General features: G+C 37.4%; 1 protein-coding gene and 1 long non-coding RNA gene across 2 annotated transcripts in view; one reads left to right on the forward strand and one right to left on the reverse strand.

Annotated features, from left to right (window-relative positions):
• Positions 1 to 23607, forward strand: part of UMAD1 (UBAP1-MVB12-associated (UMA) domain containing 1) — a 222918-nt gene that overhangs the window by 142587 nt on the left and 56724 nt on the right. The window contains exon 3 of the mRNA XM_047754189.1: positions 7204 to 7277. Within this exon, the coding sequence (XP_047610145.1) occupies positions 7204 to 7277 (74 nt within the window). The remainder of the gene's footprint in view (positions 1 to 7203; positions 7278 to 23607) is intronic.
• LOC125111981 (uncharacterized) lies at positions 2241 to 22221 on the reverse strand. The gene is made up of 2 exons (XR_007131000.1): positions 16965 to 22221; positions 2241 to 2798 (listed from the first exon to the last, which is right to left on the reverse strand). It is a non-coding gene; the product is annotated as an uncharacterized LOC125111981 (long non-coding RNA).

Consider the following 23607-nt stretch of genomic DNA (forward strand, 5'->3'; position numbering starts at 1 on the left):
TCAGTTGGATTTGCTGTTATTCTTACTTCCCTGAGTAAATTAGCCTTTAAGTATCCAATGTGACCCTAAGCTTTCAAAGAAGTAAACAAGGTTTTAGCTGTATGATTTTAATAGTAGTCATAAAGTTAAAATCTAACATAGTGTGTTAAACTTGTGTATAAATATATATTAAAACTAAAATTCACTCTGATATAAACTACATTGCCTGTTCTGTTGAACTCTTAATTTCAATTTTCTTCATATTTTAATAGCCATTTATAATTCTTTTTATAAGCCGTTGGGAGTGTATGTATAGAGTTATCTTTCTTATTGTCCCCCTTCCCACATACATTTGAATCAGCAGATGTTTTCTGAGCATTTGTTTCATTATCACAATGATGCCAATGTGTTAGTTGTAAGCATCCTTAATGACTTTGTAATAATTTGGGGATGCTACCTTAATATGTTCTTGGTGCCATTTTAATTTGCTTGCCTTTAATTCCTGGTTACCTTAGTTTCCTCTATTTGTTTGCTAACTGCACTCCTCCCTCTACGGCTTAGCTGTTCCTGCCCTGGCTTCTTTTCTTGTGAGATTGCAGTTGTCTGTAGAATCCTGACCTGGCAGCAGCAGGCTCCTGGGCAGGGCATGTCTTCATCAATTAGTTCTTTTGCTTTTTCTCTCTTCCTTCTCTCTTCAGTGAAGTCGAAAATGGGGAGCAGGTAGATAGAATTAGAAAAAGTGAAGGGGAAAACTAAACTGGAGGAGAATTAAATGTAAAACGTATGAAGCTGAGTTGGATAACTTAACTCACATTCGATCAATAATAGGAAGCTGCATAATATGATGTGATGATTTGGCATTGTCAGCAGACTTGGATTCCAACATCAGCTCTACCTTTCTTAAGTGGATATAACAAAGCCTACCTCCCAATACTGCTTCGAGCACTAAATGAAATTATAAGACAGGGCTTTTGCTTTTACCTCTCCCAAGATACAATCATGGCAACAGGGCAGCATTTGGCACCAAGACTTATGACATAATGCTAACCTTGCCCCAGCTCCTCTCCCTTCTTCTCTACAATTAGTGTTTAACATGTTTTCTCATTTAATCTGTATAATAGCCTTATTATGTATCATTGTTCCCATTTTTCAGATGAGGAAATTGAGGCTCTGGGGAGTTAAGTAACTTGCACAAGGTCATAGATTTGGTAAAAGATTTGGGTTGCGTTCTGTCGGATTCCAAAGCCATTATCTTGCCACCGTGCCAGGCCCGCCTTGGATAATGAGTGTGTGACTGAAGAATGCAAAGGAGTTAATGGAGTGGCCATTGCACTGTTCTTTCCACTATGTCCCTTGGTGAAAGACTAATAAGCAAACACTCCCAGAGGGCATTTGCATTTTAAAAGAGGAGCTCATTAACTCTAATGAATCTCTAATTGGTAGAATTTGTGGAGGAGATATTTCTGAGCACTAGGGCTTTCTCCTGTGTCTTCAAGGTGTCTGGCTGTCCTTTTCTGCTTTGTCGATTATCAGCTATTCTGGAATTGGAATCATGTAGTAGAATGCAGTCACATTCTTCTAGTCTGCCCCAAATGCAGCTGAATGAATTAACAGGGAGTTGTAAAGTGAATCATCTGAAGGAAAGTAAGTGTGGGTTAATGTTGTATCAAATGAAGGTTCAAAGACTAAATAAGAAATTTGCCAGTGTTGAGAGTTGTCTAAAACACCCAGTAAACACAGTATATTTCATATTCAGTTTTAGCTTCAGAAGTGTTATATGAGCATTTCCCATGTTATGTTCATAGACATCTGCAAGATGTTAATAGGTATCCATTGATTAAAGTTTACTATAAAAGTCAAACACATTGGAAAAAAATTGGGGGTTTCTTTACTAAAGAGTTTCTCAGAGCCTTTAGTATGTTAAAGTGAATTGGAAATCAATTGGAGAGGAACACATTCTGCAGGCTTTTCTCCTACTTTTGACCATAGAAATAGTTGTTTCTATGTGAACCCCTTGAAACTAGTGATTTGTCAACTGCATTCTTAGATATGGAGTTCTAGATAATTCCTCTCTAATAAAAGAAAAGTAAGAAAACAGATATCTGTCTTCACAGCTTTTCATACATAGGCAGGGTCCAATCCTGTCCATACCAGTCTATTCCCAGTCCTGATGGACTCTAGAGCATTCCAATAATAACACCCTTCTTACTCAGATAAGATCTGGTCAATTTAGGTTGAAAACAAACAACAACAAAAACAGATGGAGACCAAATTCTCATCTTTATTGCCCAAAAAGCTGGTGTTGAAGAATGTGGCTTCTATCAAGGAGCAAATGAGTTTCTTAATCTGAACCCATACAGTTATAGGATCTGCTGGGCTGGGCCAGGCTTGCTCAGGTGGGAGGGGGCCCCTGTGGGGCATTAGAGAAGAGAAGGGGGAGGAGAGGGGGAGGAGGGAGAACCACCTGCAGCTGAGTGCTCCCCAATCACCAACCCAGTGACTGGAGAGTGGAGGGAGGCCTGGGGTGAATGTTCCTAGACTTTGCTCCCCATTGAAGAAGGCCTAAGGAGTGAAGGAGCCCCCTCACCCACTTCCTGCCTCCAACCCCCTTCCCAAAACAAATCTCTGGGGGATCCATATAGGCCTTCGGGTTCCTCTCCCATCACTGAAGATTTTCTCCTTTCAACCTTCCCTTATACCTTGCTGCTTACTCTTCTCCACTTCTCTCCTCTCCCAGTTCACCAGCAGAATGCGATCATGATGACAGGCTCATGACAGCCCTTTTCTCATCTTCTTATATAACAATGTACCTTTTTATCCTAGAAGAGGTGGAGGACATACATTGTTTAAAACAGGGATCTGGAAACTACAGCCTGACACAACCTGTTTTGGTCAATAAAATTTTCTTGGAACACAGCCACACTCATTGGTTTATATATTGTCTGTGGCTGCTCTGAGCTACAGTGGTAGAGTTGAGAAGTTACTACAGAGACAGTATGGCCCACAAAGCCTAAAATGTTTACTATCTAGCCCCACTAATCTAAAACACAGATGAATTTCACTTCAGTCCTTTATGTTCTGAAAGAGCTTTATTAGTATGTATGTATATAGCCTTTCTCGTTTACTCTAAATTGACTATATTTTTAACCAAGAAAATTGCATGGCTGTAGTATCAGGGATTTTGTCTCTTATAAAATTGTTTCCATCCTTACAAACTTCTGGGAAAGTGTCAAGTGGACAGAGTATTTGCTTTGAAGGACCAAAAGGAAGGGCAGAGACGTGCTCTGGTCAGGAGTAATTAGCATCATCAGTGGAAGGGGAAGAGAACAGATAATCCATGGGGCCTGCAGGTAAAAAAAAATGGAATAGAGAGAAGTACCTAGAGGTCTGTGTGGTTGGACCAGAACACGATGCTGCCTTCAGACCTCCCTTTTGGAACCCTGGGGTCTTCTTTCCACTGTTCGTCAATTTAGGGGCTTGATTCCTCCCACCTCAGCCCCCATCCACTAGAACCTTCCACCAGACCACACAGTCCCCAGAGATGTCAGGAGCTTGGGTCCTGGCCCCACTGTGCCTGACTTTTACCTGGGAGACCTTGGGCGAGTCCCTCAGCGCCTCTGCCTTTAGGCTCACAGTACACTGCAGGGTGAGGGGCAATGCAGATACTTTTGTGCTGCCCATAGTGAGAATCAAATCCAGTGTTGTATGAAAGGCGTTAGGAAATGTAAATACCGTGACAATTTTTGTTGTTTTTGTTCTTTGTAAACAGCTGACTTGCAAATGAAATTTTTGAATCTATACAGCATATAAATTAGAATTATCTGATGTTTGAAAATGAAAGTACCGTATTTCACTTTCATCACAAACATCTTGATTGTGGAAGTGTGCAGCTTTCCTGTGGGTCATAACAACTTAGAGAAAATAACTGAATTTTTACCCTGATCAAAGAATTCTCCAGTGGGAGGGAAAAAAACTTCAAAAAGTATATTTCACGGTGACCTGTCTTTTATGGTTTGTTGTTGGTGTAGTTTTAGTTTTGTGTCTTTGTTTATAGAGAATAATCTTGCAGATGGCATTTTTCCTTGTAATCAGTTATTCTCCTGTCTGAGTCATCACCAGATATGGCATTTCAGTAAATAGTGATAACTTTTCTGGTTATTCAAGCAGTGGAGAGAAATGGAGAAAGTTTGGAACAGATGCATACCTTGAGATCTGAAATTGGCCAAGGAAGCACAGACTGTACTGAATTATTTAAAATACAGTGTCTGTATGGCTAGAGGATGGTGCAATAATCATTCTAAATGGTAAAAAAATCTTTCTTGAGTAAATGACCTTTCTTTCTTTCTCTCGCTCTTTTTTTTTTTTTTGTCTTTTTGCCATTTCTTGGGCCGCTCCCACGGCATATGGAAGTTCCCAGGCCAGGGGTCCAATTGGTGCTGTAGCTGCCAGCCTACGCCAGAGCCACAGCAACGCTGGATCCCAGCCGCGTCTGTGACCTACACCACAGCTCAGGGCAACGCCGGATCGTTAACCCACTGAACAAGGGCAGGGATCAAACCTGCAACCTCATGGTTCCTAGTTGGATTCGTTAACCACTGTGCCACAATGGGAACTCCTCTCTTTCTTTCTCTTTCTTCCTTTCTTTCCTTCTTTCCTTCTTTCTTTCTTTTCGTTTCGTTTCTTTTCTTTTCCTTTTCTTTCCTTCCCCTTCCTTCCTTCCTTCTTTCTGTTTTTCTGTCTTTCTGTCTGTCTTTCTCTCTCTTTCTCTTTCTCTCTCTCTCTCTTTCTCTCTCTTTCTTTCTTTCTCTCTCTTTCTTTCTTTCTTTCATCTTTTTGGGCCACACCTGAGGCATATGGAAGTTCCCAGGCCAGGAGTCAAATCAGAGCTGTAGCCACTGGCCTATGCCACAGCCATAGCAATACCAGACCCAAGCTGTGTCTGCAACCTACATCACAGCCTATGGCAACACCGGATCCTAAACCCACTGAGCGAGGCCAGGGTTCAAACCTGCATCCTCATGGATATTAGTCAGATTTGTTTCCACTGAGCCACAGCAGGAACTCCATGACCTTTCATTTTGAATGACATTTCTTGTAAATGTCAAGCATGCAGAGACTTGTGTTGCTGTCTGCTTATGCTGTCATGGTCTCATTGCCTTTTCCAAGCAAACTAAACTCCTTGTGCATTGGTTTTGCCACCTGTGAACTGGAGGTTGATTAGCTTATCCCTGACTTTCAGAGAAACAGGGGATTTCTGAAAATAAGACTCTTGCTGGTATGGAAATAAATGGTCAGTTTAAATAATCACTTAAAAATCCATCAAAATACTTGTTTGACATCCTAGGTCACAAAAGTAGGTTGACAGAATTTTCCATTTAACAACTAAACTTTATTATCCTATAGATATAAAAGTTCCTAATGCCATGAAAGCAGGCATCATATCTGCTTTATTCATCAGCCCATTCTCAGATTCTAACTGGATTCTCAATAAAAGTTTTTTAATAAATAAAAAAAAGTCACTGTTTTTAAAATCTCCTGTTGTGCCACAATTATAGATCACTGGGAACAGTACATCGTAATTTTTTTTTTAAATAAATTTGCCTTTTAAGTTTCACAAATAGGTTTTAAAAGAAAGACACTTCACTGCATGCTCAAATACAGCTTTTGTTACATCCTGTTTAGTACGATCTTGTCAGAGTTTTATAGATAGAAACTATAAAGAGAAGTTCACTAGATTACTCTGTTAGTATTTATGGAACATCTACTATGTGCTGGGTTCTGCTCAATGGTAATAATGCCATATCTTGCTGAGAACAAAGCTTGTAGGCTGGAATATGCATGATATGCTTGGATTTTAAATATTTGGGGGATTTATTTTATCATCAGTAGATAAACTACCAATTTAATTCTTGCCTTTTGGTTTTATTTTTATTAATATTATTTTTGGGGGGGGGCACTCCCATGGCAAATGGAGGAGCCCAGGCTAGGTGTCTAATTGGAGCTGTAGCCGCTGGCCTATGCCAGGGCCACAGCAATGCCAGATCCGACCCCTGTCTGCAACCTACACCACAGCTCACAACAACGCTGGATCTTTAACCCACTAAGTGAGGCCAGGGATCGAACCCGCAACCTCATGGTTCCTAGTCGGATTCATTTGTTCTGCTCCATGATGGGAATTCTGCCTTATGGTTTTAGAATTTAATGGAATTCTATTTAATTCTTTAACATTTTCATGAGGCCCTTTCTTGATTATAGCCATTGGGCAGCTAAACTTTAGTGTTTACTATGGAAAAGTTAAGCCCAGTCTGGACTTTCATAGTTTGTTAGCTCCATTGAAGACTGTGATCTCCTTTCTATTAACAGAATCCTAACCTTTAGTGTTAGCCATGCAATAATCTATGAATTTTGTAATCTTCCCTGTTATGGACATTCCTGAGCTGGATTAATTTTATGGAAAGAACAGTTTACAAATTATTAAATTAATCTCTCATTATGCTTTTAAGAAGTAGGCTAATTGTTTCTTTACCTACCATGTGTTAATCACAGATTATTAGTGTTTGTTAATAAATTGAAATAGGCCATTAATTCATTTAATTAGGCTTGTACTTACCTATTTTTGTATCTGTCCTGTGTCCTTGGAGCCAGCCTAGTCATCAACTTAGTTCACTGATATAACCCACCCAGGCCCCAGCTTTAGGAATCAAACTGTTAACTGAATGCTAACTTATGAATTTGTTCATTGTTCTTTCCTGCTGTAAAGATTGTTTAACATTTGGTTAATTATTACATATGAAGATATATGTCTAGTCAGGGGCAGATCCACAGAGATACAAATAAATACTTAGAAAAGGTAATCTTTATTAAAGAAAAACACAAATTTTGAGGACAGTTATTTATATCATATATACTTTTAATTTTTAAAATTTGCTTTATCTTAAATGATAAGGTTTCCTAGTTTATAAAATATAAATAGTCTTGATTTTTTCCAAAGTAAACCTATATAAAGCAGGATACATTTCTGGGTTAGATGGTATGTCTGTGGATGATTTCTTTGACCTCTATAAAATCACTATTCTTAAAATTAACTTGTTTACTTTGTAGCAAAGGAAATAGTAGTTGCTTCCACAATGTGAAACATGCAGTAACAGAACATATCTCAAAATAAAGCGGATAGTTTGGCCTCATTGGCATGGTAGAGTTTTATTTTTTCCTTTTGTTTTGTAGGAGATACAGCACATGAGCAAAGAGTAGCAGAAAGAAGCAAAGCTTTAGATGTAGAAGGCAACCAGCATTTGGAGGTAAGTGAAACTCAGTGAGTCCTTTTGGGGTAAAACTGAACAAGTCACTGTGGTTATATATTCCTCTGAGGACCAATAGGACCTTCCACTCTTGCTCTGCAGACAGGTGTCTTGGCATCAGGAAAACAGGTGATCTGCTGAAAGTCAGAGAATAGCAGACAAGAGTGACTTCCCAAGTGCTAAGCTTTTCCTGGTGTTGGTAATAGGAACTCTCTGTTGGAAAAAGAAGAGAGCACTTAAGCTCAACCATTTGGGTTATTTTTAGTTAGTTGACTATTTTCTGATACCTTTGAATAAATAGGTAATATATGAACCTATGGAGAAAGCTTTGAAAATAATCTATTCAGAACTGTATTACATTAGCATTTCTACCATCAAAGTACACTCCTTGACAGTGTTTGCTGGAAAGACTGGGGCTTTTGTTCTTTTCCATGTGAGGAAATTATTTGTTCCTTGTGGGTACTTGAAAGTATAGTTCACACACTTTCATATTCTATGTAGAAATATACTAACCTTATTTGATCCTGAAATAATCATTTTTAAGATGTCATGGGGTTGGTAACTATTAGAGTGGGAGAGATACCCATGGATTTTGAGACTTTCTACATGGTGATACACTCTACTTATATTCTGCTTGTAGCATGTGAGTGTATTGGATACAACCAGAGTGAGGTCAGGGAACCTGTCATGTTTAATTCATCACCACATCCTTAAAGCCTAGCGCAAAACAGGAAGTCAAAAACATTTGTTAAATGAATGAAGAAATATAAGCATGAGTTATAAGTAGAGAGTAGTATTCATCTTAAGAGATTTCTTTTTAATATTTAGATTTTCCACAATGAGTAGATATCTTATAATCAAGAGAAACTTAAAGAAGTTATGTGGGAAATAAGTTGATGTAGAGCAGAAAAGAGCTATCTTTCTCATAAAGCTGTGCCATTGTTTTTCCATTAATGCATGCAGCAAATATTTATTAAACACTTACTGTATTCAGTGCACTGTATGGGGGAGCCGAGTCTAGAGTGGTGAAAAAGCAGATATAAGAACAAAGAAAGGTTGATATGTTGAAGCAACTTGATCTCTTTTACTTATTCAAGTATTTAGTGACTACTAAAAAGAAGTGTCTCTGCATCTCTCTTTTATTGATTGATTGATTGATTGTAGCACATGGAGGTTCCTAGGCTAGGGGTCTAATCAGAGCTGTAGCACCGGCCTACCCCACGGTCACCACAACACCAGATCTAAGCTGTGTCTGCAACCTATGCCACAGCTCATGGCAACACAGATTTTTAACCCACTGATTGAGGCCAGAGGTCAAATCTGCATCCTCATGGATACTAGTCAGATTCTTTTCCATTGAGCCATGATGGGAACTCCTAGAGGTGCACCTCTGATAGGAAATGAAGCTTGATGTATTTGAGCTTTGGGAAAGAACCTCCGGGATGGTTTAGAAATCATCCATGATTACTTGAGTGCAACTGCTGAGTTATATAATTCATTGGAAAGTTCTGCAGAACTTGATTGTTTTTCAAAGTTAATTCATTGGTAGGAAGAATTCCAAGAATAATTTTGAAGGAAAGAAGCTATTGAAAATAGGTCCTCTGAGCTTTGAATCTGGCTCATTATTGTGTTACTTCCCCATCTCCCTACCAGTCAATCAATTCTGAATCATTAAGACTGGATTTATATACTCATGCTATAACAGGTAAAAGTCCGTTCTCTCTGACTGATTTCTGGGCACAGAGAGCTTACTGATATAACAAACAGGAAATAGAGAGACTCCAAATGAGATGACAGGGTTAAGTCACAGCAAAAGAGGAGAATCCTAAAATATTTTCAGAGGCTAGTGTGATTCACCACAGAAAAGCCAAATAATCATTTATCTCCACCTGAAGTGTCCAAAATAGGATTTATTATTCCTCTGCTTTAAAAAGTCAAAACCCAAAACACTGCTGCATGTTTCCTGTCCCCTATAATCCATCTTGATCAGCAAGATGAGTCTTATCCAGGCTCATGGTTTTAAATTCTTTGAAGAGTCTCATGACCCCCAGAGTTTATCTCCACATAGACTTCTCCCCTGATCTCTAGACTATATCCAACTACCTGCCACTTCACATACAAATTTCTAGGCAATGCAGCCTTTACTTGACCACACAACTATTGATTCCTGGCCTCACCACCCTGAGGCTTCTCTCTGCTCAAGATTTCACCATCTCTGTTGAACAGCCCCACCCCATATAGTGGTTTAGAATCACACCCTCCTTGGACCCCGTCTCCTTGCTTTTCCCCACACTCTGTATGCAGTTCCACCAATAAGTCCTGTCACCTCTTCCTCTATATCCAGACTCTGACCCCTTCTCAACATGGGCACTGCTGGAACTCTAAGCCTCTACTTTCAGCCATTATTTTTGCCTCCATTCTTCCCCCTTAGGTCCATTTTCCTCACAGCAGAGAGAAATAGGAATCAGATCACACCACTCCCTGGCTTAAAACCTGCTGGCTGCCCACAGTAACTGGAGTTATGCTCAGTTCCTCAGAGTGGGCTCCAAGGAGCTCCACGTGCCCTCTGACTTCGTTTCTCTCCACACCCCTAACCCCATCCCCACCCCCCAGCTACCTGCCTGTCCCTTAATTGTTTAGGCTCTTTCCCATCTCAGCCTTTGCATTTGCTACCCCTTTTTTAACCGGAGCCTCTGTTGCCTGCCTCCTCATCATTCAGGTTTTAGTTCCAGTGTCACTCTTCATTGTGACCTCAGCTAAAGTGTCTCTTCCCCTAGTCACTTTCCTATGACCATGTTTTATGTTATCCACTAAGCTTATCACTGTATCAGGTAATCCACTTGTTTATTGACTGCCTCCCCTGATACAGTGAAAACAGACTTTGTGAGCCTAGAATAGTGTCTGGAACATAGAAGGTGCTCAATAAATACCTGTTAATTGATCATGTAGATCTCACTGAACATTGACATCTGTCTTGACAAATTAAAGTCCTAAAATTATCACTGTCTTCATCCCCTTTATCGAATCTGTTATCAAGTCCTGTTGAATCTACCTTACAGCTATCTTCCAAATCTGGTTCCTTATACTCCACCCTCATCTGTCCACTATACTGTTCCTGGATGAGCAACTTCTTTCCCAAATCACTTTCTGAAAAATAACTGCAGGTTTTGTTACATCAGGACCGCAGATGTCTTGAAAGCTACGGAATAAAGCTTACAACCAAAACCCTGTTCAAATGTCACCTCCATTGTGAACTCTTACCTGCTGTTCCAGCCAGAGATAACCTCAGGGACCTTGTACTACTTGTGTTGTCTTTTATGACTTCACTATTGAGTTCCTGGAAGGTAGAGACTCCACCTTCATTAGCTTTACAACCTTTGACACAAGCATACTGGCAGACACATACGGTGTAATGTAGATGCTGGGCCATGATTTCTAGATGGCTACAGGAATAACGAGTGGTCTTCTGCGAAAGCTGTCTTACGAGTAAATCTCTTCACTCAATTTTATTTTCCATCTCACATTATAAACACACTTTTTTTTTTTGGCTCATTGTAAAAAAAAAAGTTTTTCTTACATTTCTTAGGAGTTACCCATAAAAAATTTGTTAATTCAGATTATGTTTGGCACTCTTAATACATGAGTAAGGCAAAGTATAGTGCTTTCAGTTAGTTTTTTAAAAGATGTACTTACGATTAGGAAGCTATAACTTTTGTACCTAACAGGAAAGATTTGCACTGTTTTCATTTTTAATGGCTGTATAAGAATGTTGAACTCTTACTTGTCATGAAAACATACTTGGCAAATTAGTATGAGTTCCATAGAGCTTAAAAATAACACACTTAAAATTGGGAGGATAGGATTAACAAATATGTACTACTGTATTTAAAATAGATAATTAACAAGGACCTACTGTATAGCACAGGAAGGTCTACTCAATGTTCTGTAATAACCTTTATGAGAAAAAAGAATAGATATATGTATATGTGTAACTCATTCTGTTGTACATCTGAACCTAACACAACATTATAAATCAACTATGCTCCAATAAAAAATTAAAAAAAAATTAACAGTCTCAGTTGCTAAAATATAACTTATTTTTCTAAGGATTCTTTGGAGAAGGTGGCTTTTATTTGGCTTTGTATCCCCAAATAAAGTTTTTGGTGAGTTCAGATAAACATCTAGATTTCCCACTGTTTTCAAGGGATTTTTGAACATGAGGTGGAGAGACAAAAAGATATCTAAGACTCCATGATTCTAACTTATAGAATTTGACATTCTCAGTCTATTCATGAAAATCAGAAAACTCCACAAGTCACTATAATGTAAAGTGGAGAGAATAAGTGTCTTAAATGCCATACTTACAAAGATAACTAAGATTTCAGTGGAGGAAGAAATGTCATTATAAAGAATCAAGAAAGCCTCAGGTATTAAGGTGAGCTTTGAACCATGAAAAAATTTTTCTTCCTATTTATAAAAGAAAAATTAACTAGTGATTAATTTTTATGATTAATATAATCATATTAATTAATATGATTAATAAAAACTCCTGGGAAATGAAATCCTTCATTAAGAACATTTTAGGAGTTCTCATTGTGCATCAGTGAGTTAAAGACCTGACCCTGTCTCTGTGAGGATGCAGGTTCGATCTCTAGGCTTACTCAGTGGGTTAAGGATCCTGTGTTGCTGCAAGCTGTGGCATAGGTCACAGATGTGACTTAGATCTGGTGTCATTGTGGCTGTGGGGCAGCCATAAAAAGATAAAAGAAAGAAGGGAGGGAGGAAGGGAGAGAGAGGGAGAGGAAGGATGGAAGGAAGTAAACATTTTAGATATACAGAAAGAAGCAAATCATGGCTTGAGACTACTTTACACGCATGAATTTCAGTGACAGATGATAAAGTATTAAAAAAAAAAAAGCACTAATAGAATTTGGCCTGTGCTATACTGTAGTTTTAGTGGCAGTTAAAATATTTAGTTAAGTAGTTTGTGATATTTTCCCTTATACTTTATAGCCCAAGTATACTTCAAAACTGTCTTTCTTCGCCAAGTACAGCTTTTTCACTGACATCATGGAATTTCTAACATCTAGATAGAAGGTAATTCAAAAAAGGAGATCTGGTTTGGGCATCAAATAAATTAATTTTTACAACTTGGATTGTGACCTATTTTAAGGCTCTATGAAAAGCAGCATATTTATTTCATTAAGTAATTAATAGGACTTTTTAACTTCATGAAACTGAAAATAATATAGCATTCACTCCAGGAAATCATAATTTCTTAGTATGTTTCTCTTTTTCATGCCCCCTTCTTAAAAGTTTTAGGGTTTCTCTCAGTGATGACTTTAATTAATTACTATTGTTTGTACCTCAGTTTTCCCTATATATGATCCCAAAGCATCATCACTTAAAATAGGAAAACTTAAGGATACAGTGAACTATCTACTCATCAAATGTGGTTTCTCACAGCTTGTGCTTCAGTTTGTGTTTTAAGAGTCATTGATGACTTTTAACAGAATTCATCATGTTTTGGGGTATGTGGTGTATAAACTCTAATAAACCCATGTTTGGGCTTACTAAAATTAAAGTCATTAGACTCTAGTACTTGGGGAAAAAGTGATAATTTGGAGCTAATTATCCTGTTGGAAGATTATCTTCCTCCTTCTGTTTCTTCTTTTTTTCTTGTTGCCTTTCTGGGTAAATTTTGGTGGTGAATAGTAATGACATTACAGCTATTTATTGCCTTCTGCTAATCTAGGAGACTGGTTACCTAACAGTTCAGGGAGATAAACCCACAGATTAATGGGGGGCCTGATTTTGAATTTTTGTCATTATGACTCATCTCTTCAAGGAATAAACATTACAAGTAAGTAATTAGTCCTATTTTCTAATCTTCTGTTGTTGAAAGTGCTTCATATTGAGAAAACTGGAACCACATTAGCTCTTAATTCACTAGTGGACCTATTCCTTTTTGGTTTGTAGGTATATTTTGAAAGCAATGAATATGTAAATTTCAGTTTTTTTATATAATTACATCCAGTTTTGGTGACTATTAATTTTAGCCAGTTTTAGCAGGTACTTTTAGATTGTGTTTGATGAACTTCAATTCCTTTTATTTGTTCTAGAAAAATTATTTTTATATTTGTTTTCCAGCCTCTTTCTTTTATTGACGTGATATACAATATTATATTAGTTTCATGTGTACAACATAGTGATTCAACATTTGTATGCACTGTGAAATGATCACAATAAGTCTAGTGACCATCTGTCACTGTATAAATTTAATACAATATTATTGACTGTATTCCCCATGCTGTACATTGTATCCCCATGACATTTATTTTATGACTGGCAGGTTGTGTTTGTATAACTGAAATTTGCATTTATTTTTGGTCTCCAAGACTAAGGAATGTGTTTATTTATTTAGTTCACTGGCCTAAAGAAACAAAATACAAAAACAGGCTAATAAAAAACTCCCCACAAACCACAATTCCATTTGTATATTTGTCTTGAGTGACAACTAATTCACATATGCATATGGAGACACATATAAAATAATAACTAACAGATGGTATAGCTGCAAAGTAGGATTTATAAAGATTATTATCAGCTGGTGGTGTTGAGATACCATGGTGGTTATACTGACAGAAGACACAAAAATTACTCATAATAATAAACTGTGACACTAATATCCCTCTAACTTCTGTTAACTGAAGGAGCTTATTGCATGTTTAATATAAATTTTTTAATGAAGACCTAAAATAATCTTACAGCCAATTAGTCCTAGGAAATTTAATAGACAGCAGTTGCAAAAAACAGTAGGAAGGGTAGTTGTAACAACAGCAAAGTGTTTATTAAGATCATTAAATTCATAATATTAGAATCCCTGGAAAGTACAGTAAGGATTTGGAGGGCTTTGTATTATTCAGGTCATTTGAGCATGTGTCTTGGTCTTGTACACAGCATTTGTAATTTTTTATTTCCCTCTTTTTAAATTGTTGAATTGTGTGTGAAATTCATAGTTCAGTAATTTAGGGAACAAAAACTGAGTTTTTGAAAAAGGTATGGAATGTACATGTTCAAGAAATGCTCACTTTTCTTCTAATGTGTGGCTTTTTTTTTTTTTCCCATTTCTTGGGCCACTCCCGCAGCATATGGAGATTCCCAGGCTAGGGGTCAAGTCAGAGCTGTAACCACTGGCCTACGCCAGAGCCACAGCAATGCAGAATCCGAGCCGTGTCTGCAACCTACACTACAGCTCACAGCAACGCTGGATCCTTAACCCACTGAGCAAGGCCAGGGATCAAACCTTCAACCTCATGGTTCTTAGTTGGATTCGTTAACCACTGCGCCACAATGGGAACTCCTCTTCTAATGTGTTTTTGTACTTTCCTTATGTTTTTAACAAAGCTATAGGAGTCTTCAGACTCTGTAAGAACTAATTTCCTTGTTCTTTTATTTTAGATAGTCATTAAAATGAATGAAAATATCCTTGAACTTTGTAAATTCCACATGATGGAGAGACTTTGGTTACCACTCCTTAAAAGGGGGTATAAGATTATCCTATTAAAGACTGACTTCTGTGTAGAGAAGAATGAAGGATGGGTAAGGGATTCTCAAGAATACTTTCAAGAATAGTAAACAATCACCTACGAGATGTCAGGATTTCTGTTTGAAGAATTTTTTAGTATAATGGTATATAAATTTATAAATTTAAATTATTGGGGTTATAAAGAGGATTATAAAACTGTTAGTTCACAGGAGATATAGTCCAAATACAGGTATAATGGGTATTGATATTGAAAGTAACTTAAATTGGTACAACCATTTTTGGAAAGCATTTTGGCATTAAGTATCAAGAGCCATAAAGATGTTAATATATTTTGATAGTAATTCCACTTTTGGGATTCTAAGAAAATAATCTTTTAAATAAATCCAAAGAAGTTGTATGTGCAGAAAGATGGCAATCCACTAAATGGAATACTCTTCTGTTTTCATAAATAAAATTTATGATTGCTTTTTTAATAAAATATAAAGACTTTCCTAATGTCAGTTAGTAATTTGATGTACAAAATTGTATTTACAGTATGATTGCTGCTATATGAAAATGGCAGAAAAAAGATAATGTAATACATAAAAACATTGCATAGTTGCCTTTGGGATGATAGATATTTGGGTTAAATTATACTTTTCAGCGTTAAGATTTTCCAGTTAGTCTATAATGAGTCTATCTTTATTTTATTTTTTAATTAAAACAGAAATTTTTTTAATGGCTGCATCCACGGCATATAGAAGTTCCTGGGCCAGGAATTGAGTCCAGGTGCAACTGTGGCCTGTGCCACAGCAGTGGCAACACCAGATCCCTTAACCCACTGCACTAGGCCAGGGTTTGAACCCATGCCTCTGCAGGGACCTGAGCCCCCGTAGCTGGATTCTTAACCCACAGTACCACAGTGGGAACTCTTACTTAAGTATTAAACGATAGTAAGTTTGATGGTGAGGAAACAATGTGTTTATTCAAGGGCCATTTTTGCTCAACAGAAAACTCTTTTGTACAGCAGTAAAAATGGTGGAGCCGTCGGCTGAGGGTGATCTTGAGGAGATATAGTGGTACTTCCCTGCCTTGGCTTATTTAGGCTTCAGATCTCTTAGTTGATCACAGAGCATCATAACTGATCGTGGTTTGTCAAAACATCTGTCCTCTTGCCAGGGGCCTTTCCAGCAGGGAGAAGAGTGAGATGACTTGGAGGTTATTTTTCACATCTAACTGGAAATCACGTGGCCCAAACTTTCTCATTGATCTGCCTGTTAGTGTCATTGTATCAGTTATAAAGTCATATTTCCAGCCTGACAAAGGTTGTGGGTTACTAATTTGAACATGTGCTTGTCAACAAATCTTGTTTTTTCCTCTATATCTGTGATTCTGAGACTCTTAGTGTGAAGATATTAATTTCTTCCTTTCTGACAGTTTATGAGAATAAAATTTTATTCAAGGTGAGTACAAGGATCTTTGTTTTTTGTTTCTCCTAATATAGAACCATTCCAAATTTCTGATTTACTGGGAAGTGAAGCATGGTTGGATCATTGCACTGTTTATATCATTTAAATGGTAAATTTAATTCTTTGATTGTGTCTCTTCCTATGCAAGAAAAAGATCTTGGGAAAAAGATTTTGTAGAATGTGTCTCTCCAGTCTTTATTTTCATTTGAATTACTAGGCCATATAATATAGTAGAAGGTACTTTTTTGCTGGATTCCTCTGCTTACCAAGTGTTTGATCTCTGACAAGTTGCTAAGCTTCTCTTCAACTTCAATTCTTAGTCAATGAAGTAGGGGGATTAGATGCAGTGTCTGAGGATCTTTTCCTCCCCAGAAGTCCTGGCTCTTTACCTCTTTGGAAAGTGAATTGGAACTTTGCCACCAAATGCCAGCCTTTATACTGCTACTTTGATTGGGGGGTGAGGGGAAAGGGGGAACCTGCTGCATGATGAAAATTTTAGGTATTGATTAATCAGGTTTCATGCTTGTTAGGAGTTGCCCAAAAGTCCTTGCAGGTAAATTGTCAGATGACAAAAACCGTTTCCAAGATCCTTACTCCTGCTTATAAAGTCTGTTTGGGGAAATGATAAATCTGGCCATGGGTAAAGAACAGTGAAAATACTTTATTATTTTAGATCTATCAACTTTTTACCTTTATATTTGACAAATTGGCATGGGTTGCTGATGGCTCAAAATTGGCAAGATGAATCCACTTGAGGCATGTTTATCAGAGTTTGTAAAGATCTTTCCCATAACTTCACATTTGTATCTTTTCATTACCACTCCACCTTTGTCCTAGCTTCAATTTTGCTGGAAAAAATTGGAATTGAGAGGTCATAATTCTGGTATTTTCTGGCTTCCACTGGGGTGAACTAGTACACTGAAACATAATGTTCATTCATCCTAGCCAGAAAAGGCCAAACTATGCAAGGCTGTATGAGAGCTGCCCCTGTTTCCATCCAAAATGCACATATGGTGTGGGTGAGCCAGTAATGTGAGTTTTACGCAATGTTTCTGCTCATATACAGTCTGTTGCTCAGCACCAATTATTCCTTGCCAGAAACCCACTAACCTGCTGCTTTTGTAGCTCTGCTTGATGAAGCTAGGTACTTTAAAGTGACCACATTGATACTTATTTAACTTTAGCAATCTTAGTTTGTTAAAAGTTATGTAACTTTAACCGCCTCCTCATCTGTTGATTCATGGCAATTGATTGCAATTAGTATCAAAGAACTGGAACTGTAATTGCATTGTAGGGAGCTACATGAGGTCCACTATGTGTGTTTTATTGTATATGCTTAGAAGAAGAAACTAAAATGTGGAAATATTAGCTTTTTGCTTAGCAAATCTAGTTTTCTGTCTCTAATTTATAAACTATTATTTTAAAAACCATAGAGAATATTCCGTTTATCTGTTGGTAGTAATTTCGTTGTCATTTTCCCAGTTTTCACTTTTGTAGTTTAGAAAACCACAAAATCAGCAGGGTGAGAGGTCCATGTTGGGAGAACAACTGTTCCCTATTTCCCACAGCCATCTTTTTTTCTAATCCCCTGTTTTTTAATTAGTAGCAAATGGTCCTTATTTTTCCCTCTTTGGTTCAGGTTACAGTCGTAACTTCTTGTGACTCTGTAGAGAGTTTAAATTAAAGCACAACCGTATTTATGTTGTCTTCATCCAACTAGAGATTCTTTTTGGAAGGATAAATTTCATCTGACTCTTCATACACTGGAAAAACTGGCATGCAGGTATGTACTTGGCCTAATTGGCATTTTCTGAGTATTTCCACTTTGTACCTTACTGAGGATTCTTGTGAATATGCTTATGAGAGTGCACCAACACAAATATATAGAAAAAAATTACACCTCAGTTAAACTCAGCTAAATTTACATAGATTTTACATTTCTTTCCCAAACTAACAGGCCCCATTTCTTACTGCGTCAGTTTTCCTTTTCTCTTTTCTTTTCTTTTCCTTTCCTTTCCCTTTCTTTCCTCTTTCTTTCTTTCTTTCCTTTTCTTTCCTTTTGTTTTCTTTCTCAAACTCCTGCGTTCATTCCTAACCTGTTAATAATTGACGTTAATTTCTACCCATTCAAGGACTGTTTAATGTCGCAGATCACATTTTAAATTAGTTAAAAAATCATTCCCAGTGTGAATTCATAAATTTTCTCTAACACCAGGTATATAATAGAAAGTGTATGTACTAGAACCTCCTCACGTAAAAGCTAAAAGCCATAATTTTTTTTTTTTTTTTTTAAGTAATAGCAACCCACGTTTTCTCTGCCTTTTTATGCCTCTTGGAGAAAGAGAAAAAATTGGCATATAAGTACTACACCTAGGAGCACAGTGCCAGTGGACTGAAGTACCATTTACATAATAATAAAAAGCCCCTGAAAACTTTCTCAGAACTTCTGAACTGAAAAGAGTCAGTAAACTGTTGCATAATCCTACTTCTTAAGTCGGTTGGAGAATAATTTGAAGAACATGCTGTTTCTTTGTTCATGCAGATATTCTGGGACTTATTACTAGAGCAAGCTTGCTCATCAGAGAGCTGATGCTCCTATCTCGATGGCCCAGCCCTTCCCACACTGCCTTCCCTGAACTGGTTTTCAGCCTGACTGAATAATTGTAAGAAACTGTTGTGTGAAGGAGACCATGACAGTTATTATGGAGGAAATACCAACACATTGTCCACTCCTTACCTAGTTGCCCTGAGGGAAGTCCCTTTTAGGTCTTCTGATTTCTTATTGTTTTCCTGCTAACAGAAAATATTGTTTCACCTGAGGCAGTAATACTTTCTTTTTCTCATGACCACTGTGACTTTTGTACCTAGTCTTTTTTTTTTTTTTCCATTTTCCCTTGGTAGGGGGAAGCTCAGACCTAAATTTACAGCTCATTTTAGGATTCTCTAGGATCCATATCTGCCTACCTTATTTTCCCCTTATCTCATGCTCCTGTTTTGTATTTTTCCTGGTTAGGATTTTTAAATTTATTGTGAATCTTCTTGTTGGCTGCTTTGGGTTCATGGTGTAGAAGGAAGGGTTAAAATATGCATATATATGTATATTTATATAATAAAACAAGCCTACATTTAAAGTGTGCTTTTTAAATAGGTTATAAGAGATATACGTAATTCCCAACTTTAATTCTCTCTCACTTTTCAAAAATTATACGCGATAAAATCATGAGTTGTTTTACTGTGAAAACGTGCGTGACATTGGACACCTTTCTTAATCTCTCTCTCCCATGCCTCAGGCACATGCTGATTTCCAGTTAAACATGATTTCTTCAGGTCATTGTTGAAAGGAGTCTCCTTTCCAGATCATCAGCTCCATCCAGCTGCTTTCAGGCAGAGCGTACCTAAGGCATCTGCAGTTCTTTCTACTTGCCACATCAGCCACTTCATGGTTTCCTGCCGTATACACTGTTTTTTTCATGTCCTAGATATACTTTTTAGACGGTTTCCCAGTTGAATTTTTGATATCAGTATGGAAGAGCTAGGAGAAGTACTACTTAATTTAGAGAGACATTGTCTTGGGAGTGATGGTTCTTCACAGCAGTGAGTTCATAGAACTGCAGTAGCATGGAGAGCTGCTAGAATGTGAACGTTATCATCAGACAGACCACTATGCTCGCCATGTATCACTATGGTATGTTTGATAAAGTACTTAGCTTCTTATTTATGTCCTTTGCTCTAAAATGAGAATGACACTCCTTACCCTGCAGGGTTACTGTAAGAATTAAATGAGTCAATATGTAAAATTTATTTTCATGTCTATATACACAGTATCTGACATACTTGACACTCATTAAGGGTTTCTTTTTAAATTGGAAGGAAATTGTGGTTGACACCTTGATACTCATGCCAAAGTCAAGTTGAAGAGATTAAATCAGGAATTGGCTCAGATGAGACTTAAACCTGAAAGACAGTGGCTTAAATTTAGAGCTTTATTTTTTGCATGTGATGAGAAGTCTGGTGGAAGGTGACAGAAGTATTATTTCAGGAAGTCAAGTATGTCAAGGCTAATGTTTTATGAGTCTTGATCTTTTCCTCGCATCTGCAATATAGCTGTTGCAACTCCAGCCATCATACCTATTTTCCAGGAAGTTGCAAAAATGGAGATAGCTGAGAGAGAATAAAACTACCTATGTCTAGAAACTTTACAAATAATCTCTTAACAGAGTTCTGGGCCCTAATGTTTCATATACTAGGCTACCCCTAATGGCACAGGAACCTGGGAAATATTTTTCACTTGGCACTTTGCTACACTTTGCAAAGTCGGGGTACAGATTTTTCAGAAAAGCAAAGCAAAGGTTTTGTGGTCAGTCTGGTACTGTTATTGGTTATATGACCTTGGGAAACTGATGTTCCTGAGACTTGGCAGCATCTTCTATAAAGGATGTAGATAAGATAGCCTACCTCACTGGTAAAAATTAATGGGATAATATATGTAAAATTCCTACCAGCACCATACTTATTGTAGATTCAAAAAATAATAAGTAAAGGTCCTTCTTTATTTCCTAGCTCTCTTTGGCTACTCAAAGCCTTTCTGCCTTCAAACAGAATCCAGTTATCACCTATGGGTGTTTCTATTTCCTCATGTTTATTGTTGGAAAAATGAAGCTTCTAAAAGCAAGACAGGATATCTGCATCAGAAACTGTTTATAGTCTATCCAATATTCATCTTCCCTTTCTTCCTCTTCTCCACTCTCAACCCAGTTGATCACCAGATCACTTTGGTTCTACCTCACTAATCTGTCCTGCCCTCTCCCTCACCACTACAACTGCAGTGGTTCAGGCCTTACTGTCTCTCAGATGGACTCCTGCAAAGAGTTTCTGAAGTAGCTTCCTGATCCCTAGTCTTACTCTCATTCAGTCTGTCTGCCACAGATCTGACCATGTAGTTGTCTTACTTGGTGACATTGGGGGCTCTTAGCTGCTTACAGGATAAAATCCAGTACTGTTGGTGCGAAATGCATATCCTTTCATGATCTGTCCCTGCCCTGTGTATAAACATCTGTTCTGTGTCATTATACAGAGTTTCTTCCCATACCAGGAGCATATTCCTTTCTCCTGAAGTTTACAAAGAAACTGTCTCCTGAGAATACATACAATTCTCTTTCTTCTGGAGTGCTTTCTTTATCCCTTACCCCATGTGTTCACTTGGAAAATTCCTATTCCTCCTTCAAACTTGTGCTCAAATATCTTTCATCTCAGATGACATTCTTATCTCCCTTAAGCAGCACAGAATTTTGTCTTCTGCTCCCTCAGCACCTTTACCTGCCTGTTTTTTGGCCCCTTGTGTCATGACCAGGGGCATCATGAAGTGGGGATCCTGGCTGATTCATCATTGTGTTCTCTGTACCTAGCACTGCAGCCTTTCAGTTAGCTAGTACCTGTGTAGCCTGTTCTAGGGTGAACCTACAAGTCCAAAGTGAATGAAAGAGAATTTCAACACTAGCACACAGACCTCCAAAAACCCTCAGAAATCACAGTTGTGTAAAAGGACCACTGAATCAGACCAGAAAGAGGTGCACCATTTTTAGTGGGATAGGTCTCCGTGAGTGTTACTTGTTTTTTAAAACCTCTGCCTCATGCCTATTGACAGTGAAAACCAAAACTGGAGTCTGCGCTTTCAACTTAAGTGGTTGTAGTTTTGCTGTGAAAGAAAAGTGGATTCAGATTCTGGTATAGTGTTCTTTAGTCATCAGACGATCTGATGAGTAACTGCATTTTATCATTGCCTAACTAAAATCTGATTAGTCTGGCTAATGGATTATAATTTCCTAGTTTTTTACCCAAGTGCAATTTGAACTCTCAGACCCTTTTATTTATTTCAATAAGTATTTCTTAAAGACTTATTTTGGGCAAGGCTCTGTTAAGCATTTTTCTCCATGTCTAAAAAATTGGAGATTATTACTCTGTTGAAGATTTGTGGTTAAAAAAAAAAGTTGTATTGTACATCTGAAAGCTCATCAGTGCAAGGTCATACAAGATAGTTGACTATAATTGAACATCAGGTTTGGAGGCTGTAAGTGAGGCAGTCACCCTTCAAGCAAATTTTAGGGCATCACAAAGCTAACCATCAATTAACCAAATGAATCAGTTAACCATACTACTACTTTCCTTAATCTAGTTAAGAGCTGAGGAGTTTTACTAATCCAGAAAGTTGGAGCTAGAGGAGAGTGTGAGATCAGAGAATGATATGAGAATTACAGGCTAAATTATAGATAAATTATGGATAAAAGCATAATGAGAATGTTTAGTTTTTCTGACATAGTTAAATATATTAATCTCAATATAAGTGAGTATGAGGAACATTCTATTTGTATCTCAAGATCTTTTTTGGTATTGGTTATAAAACGTATAATTCCACTAACTTTTTGGTTTCTAATATATTAGAACTGGGCTGGAATTGTCAGTCAAGTCAAAACCCAAACTTGAAATTAAAGTTTTCTAACAATAAATGTGCAAGAAGAAGAATACAAATGGCATTCATTTTGAAAAACATATTAAACATTTTACATTTTGACTATTCATATTTGAGGACTAAATACTGGCATCTCTCTGGCATTTATTTCTCTACTAATGATCATCTCTGCTTCAGTTCTCGAAGATGACTTGTTGGGTTTTGGTTTTGCATGCAAGCCCTTAAGGGTCCTTTGTAGTTTCATAAGGGCCGAAGAGCTTATTAGCCTAGAATTTAGTGTTTTTAGGTACTCATTTGTTCGTAGTTATTCTTTTCTTGATTTTTTGGAACTCTTTTCATGAGGAAACTCCATGATTCTTACCAATTAGTCATAAACCAGTTTAGATTTAGGAATTACATAATTTACTATTTTGGAACACTATTCAAGCAGCAAATGGTAAAGATGGGGAAAATTCCTTGAATATTGGGTAATGTGGCTGATCCTCAGAAAAACGCAAACTCCTGAAATTTGTGGCAGGTTCAGAAATATGGCCATGGAAAACAAGTAGTTTAATAGATAGATAATTGTTATTAATGAAAATTAGGCATGGCCTCTTAGAATTCAATCCCTGTTTCTAGTCGTATAGCTTTTACTGAGTTTATTAACAAAAAGAATAAGTAACCTCACAAGTGGCTTAAGATTTGACCTGCAGGAAAACATTAGGTAGTAATTAAGGGTAAAGCGCCCCCCCCCCTGCCCCGCCCAAGTTTGTGAAATTTTAACTGCATTGTCTAATGTGGTTGCTACTTGCCACATGTAGCTATTGAGCACTTGGAATGGACTAGTAGTGTGAATTCAGATGTGCTATAAGTGCAAAATACATAGTT

This window comes from Phacochoerus africanus, chromosome 11 (genome assembly GCF_016906955.1).
Source record: "Phacochoerus africanus isolate WHEZ1 chromosome 11, ROS_Pafr_v1, whole genome shotgun sequence".
Taxonomy (NCBI): domain Eukaryota; kingdom Metazoa; phylum Chordata; class Mammalia; order Artiodactyla; family Suidae; genus Phacochoerus; species Phacochoerus africanus.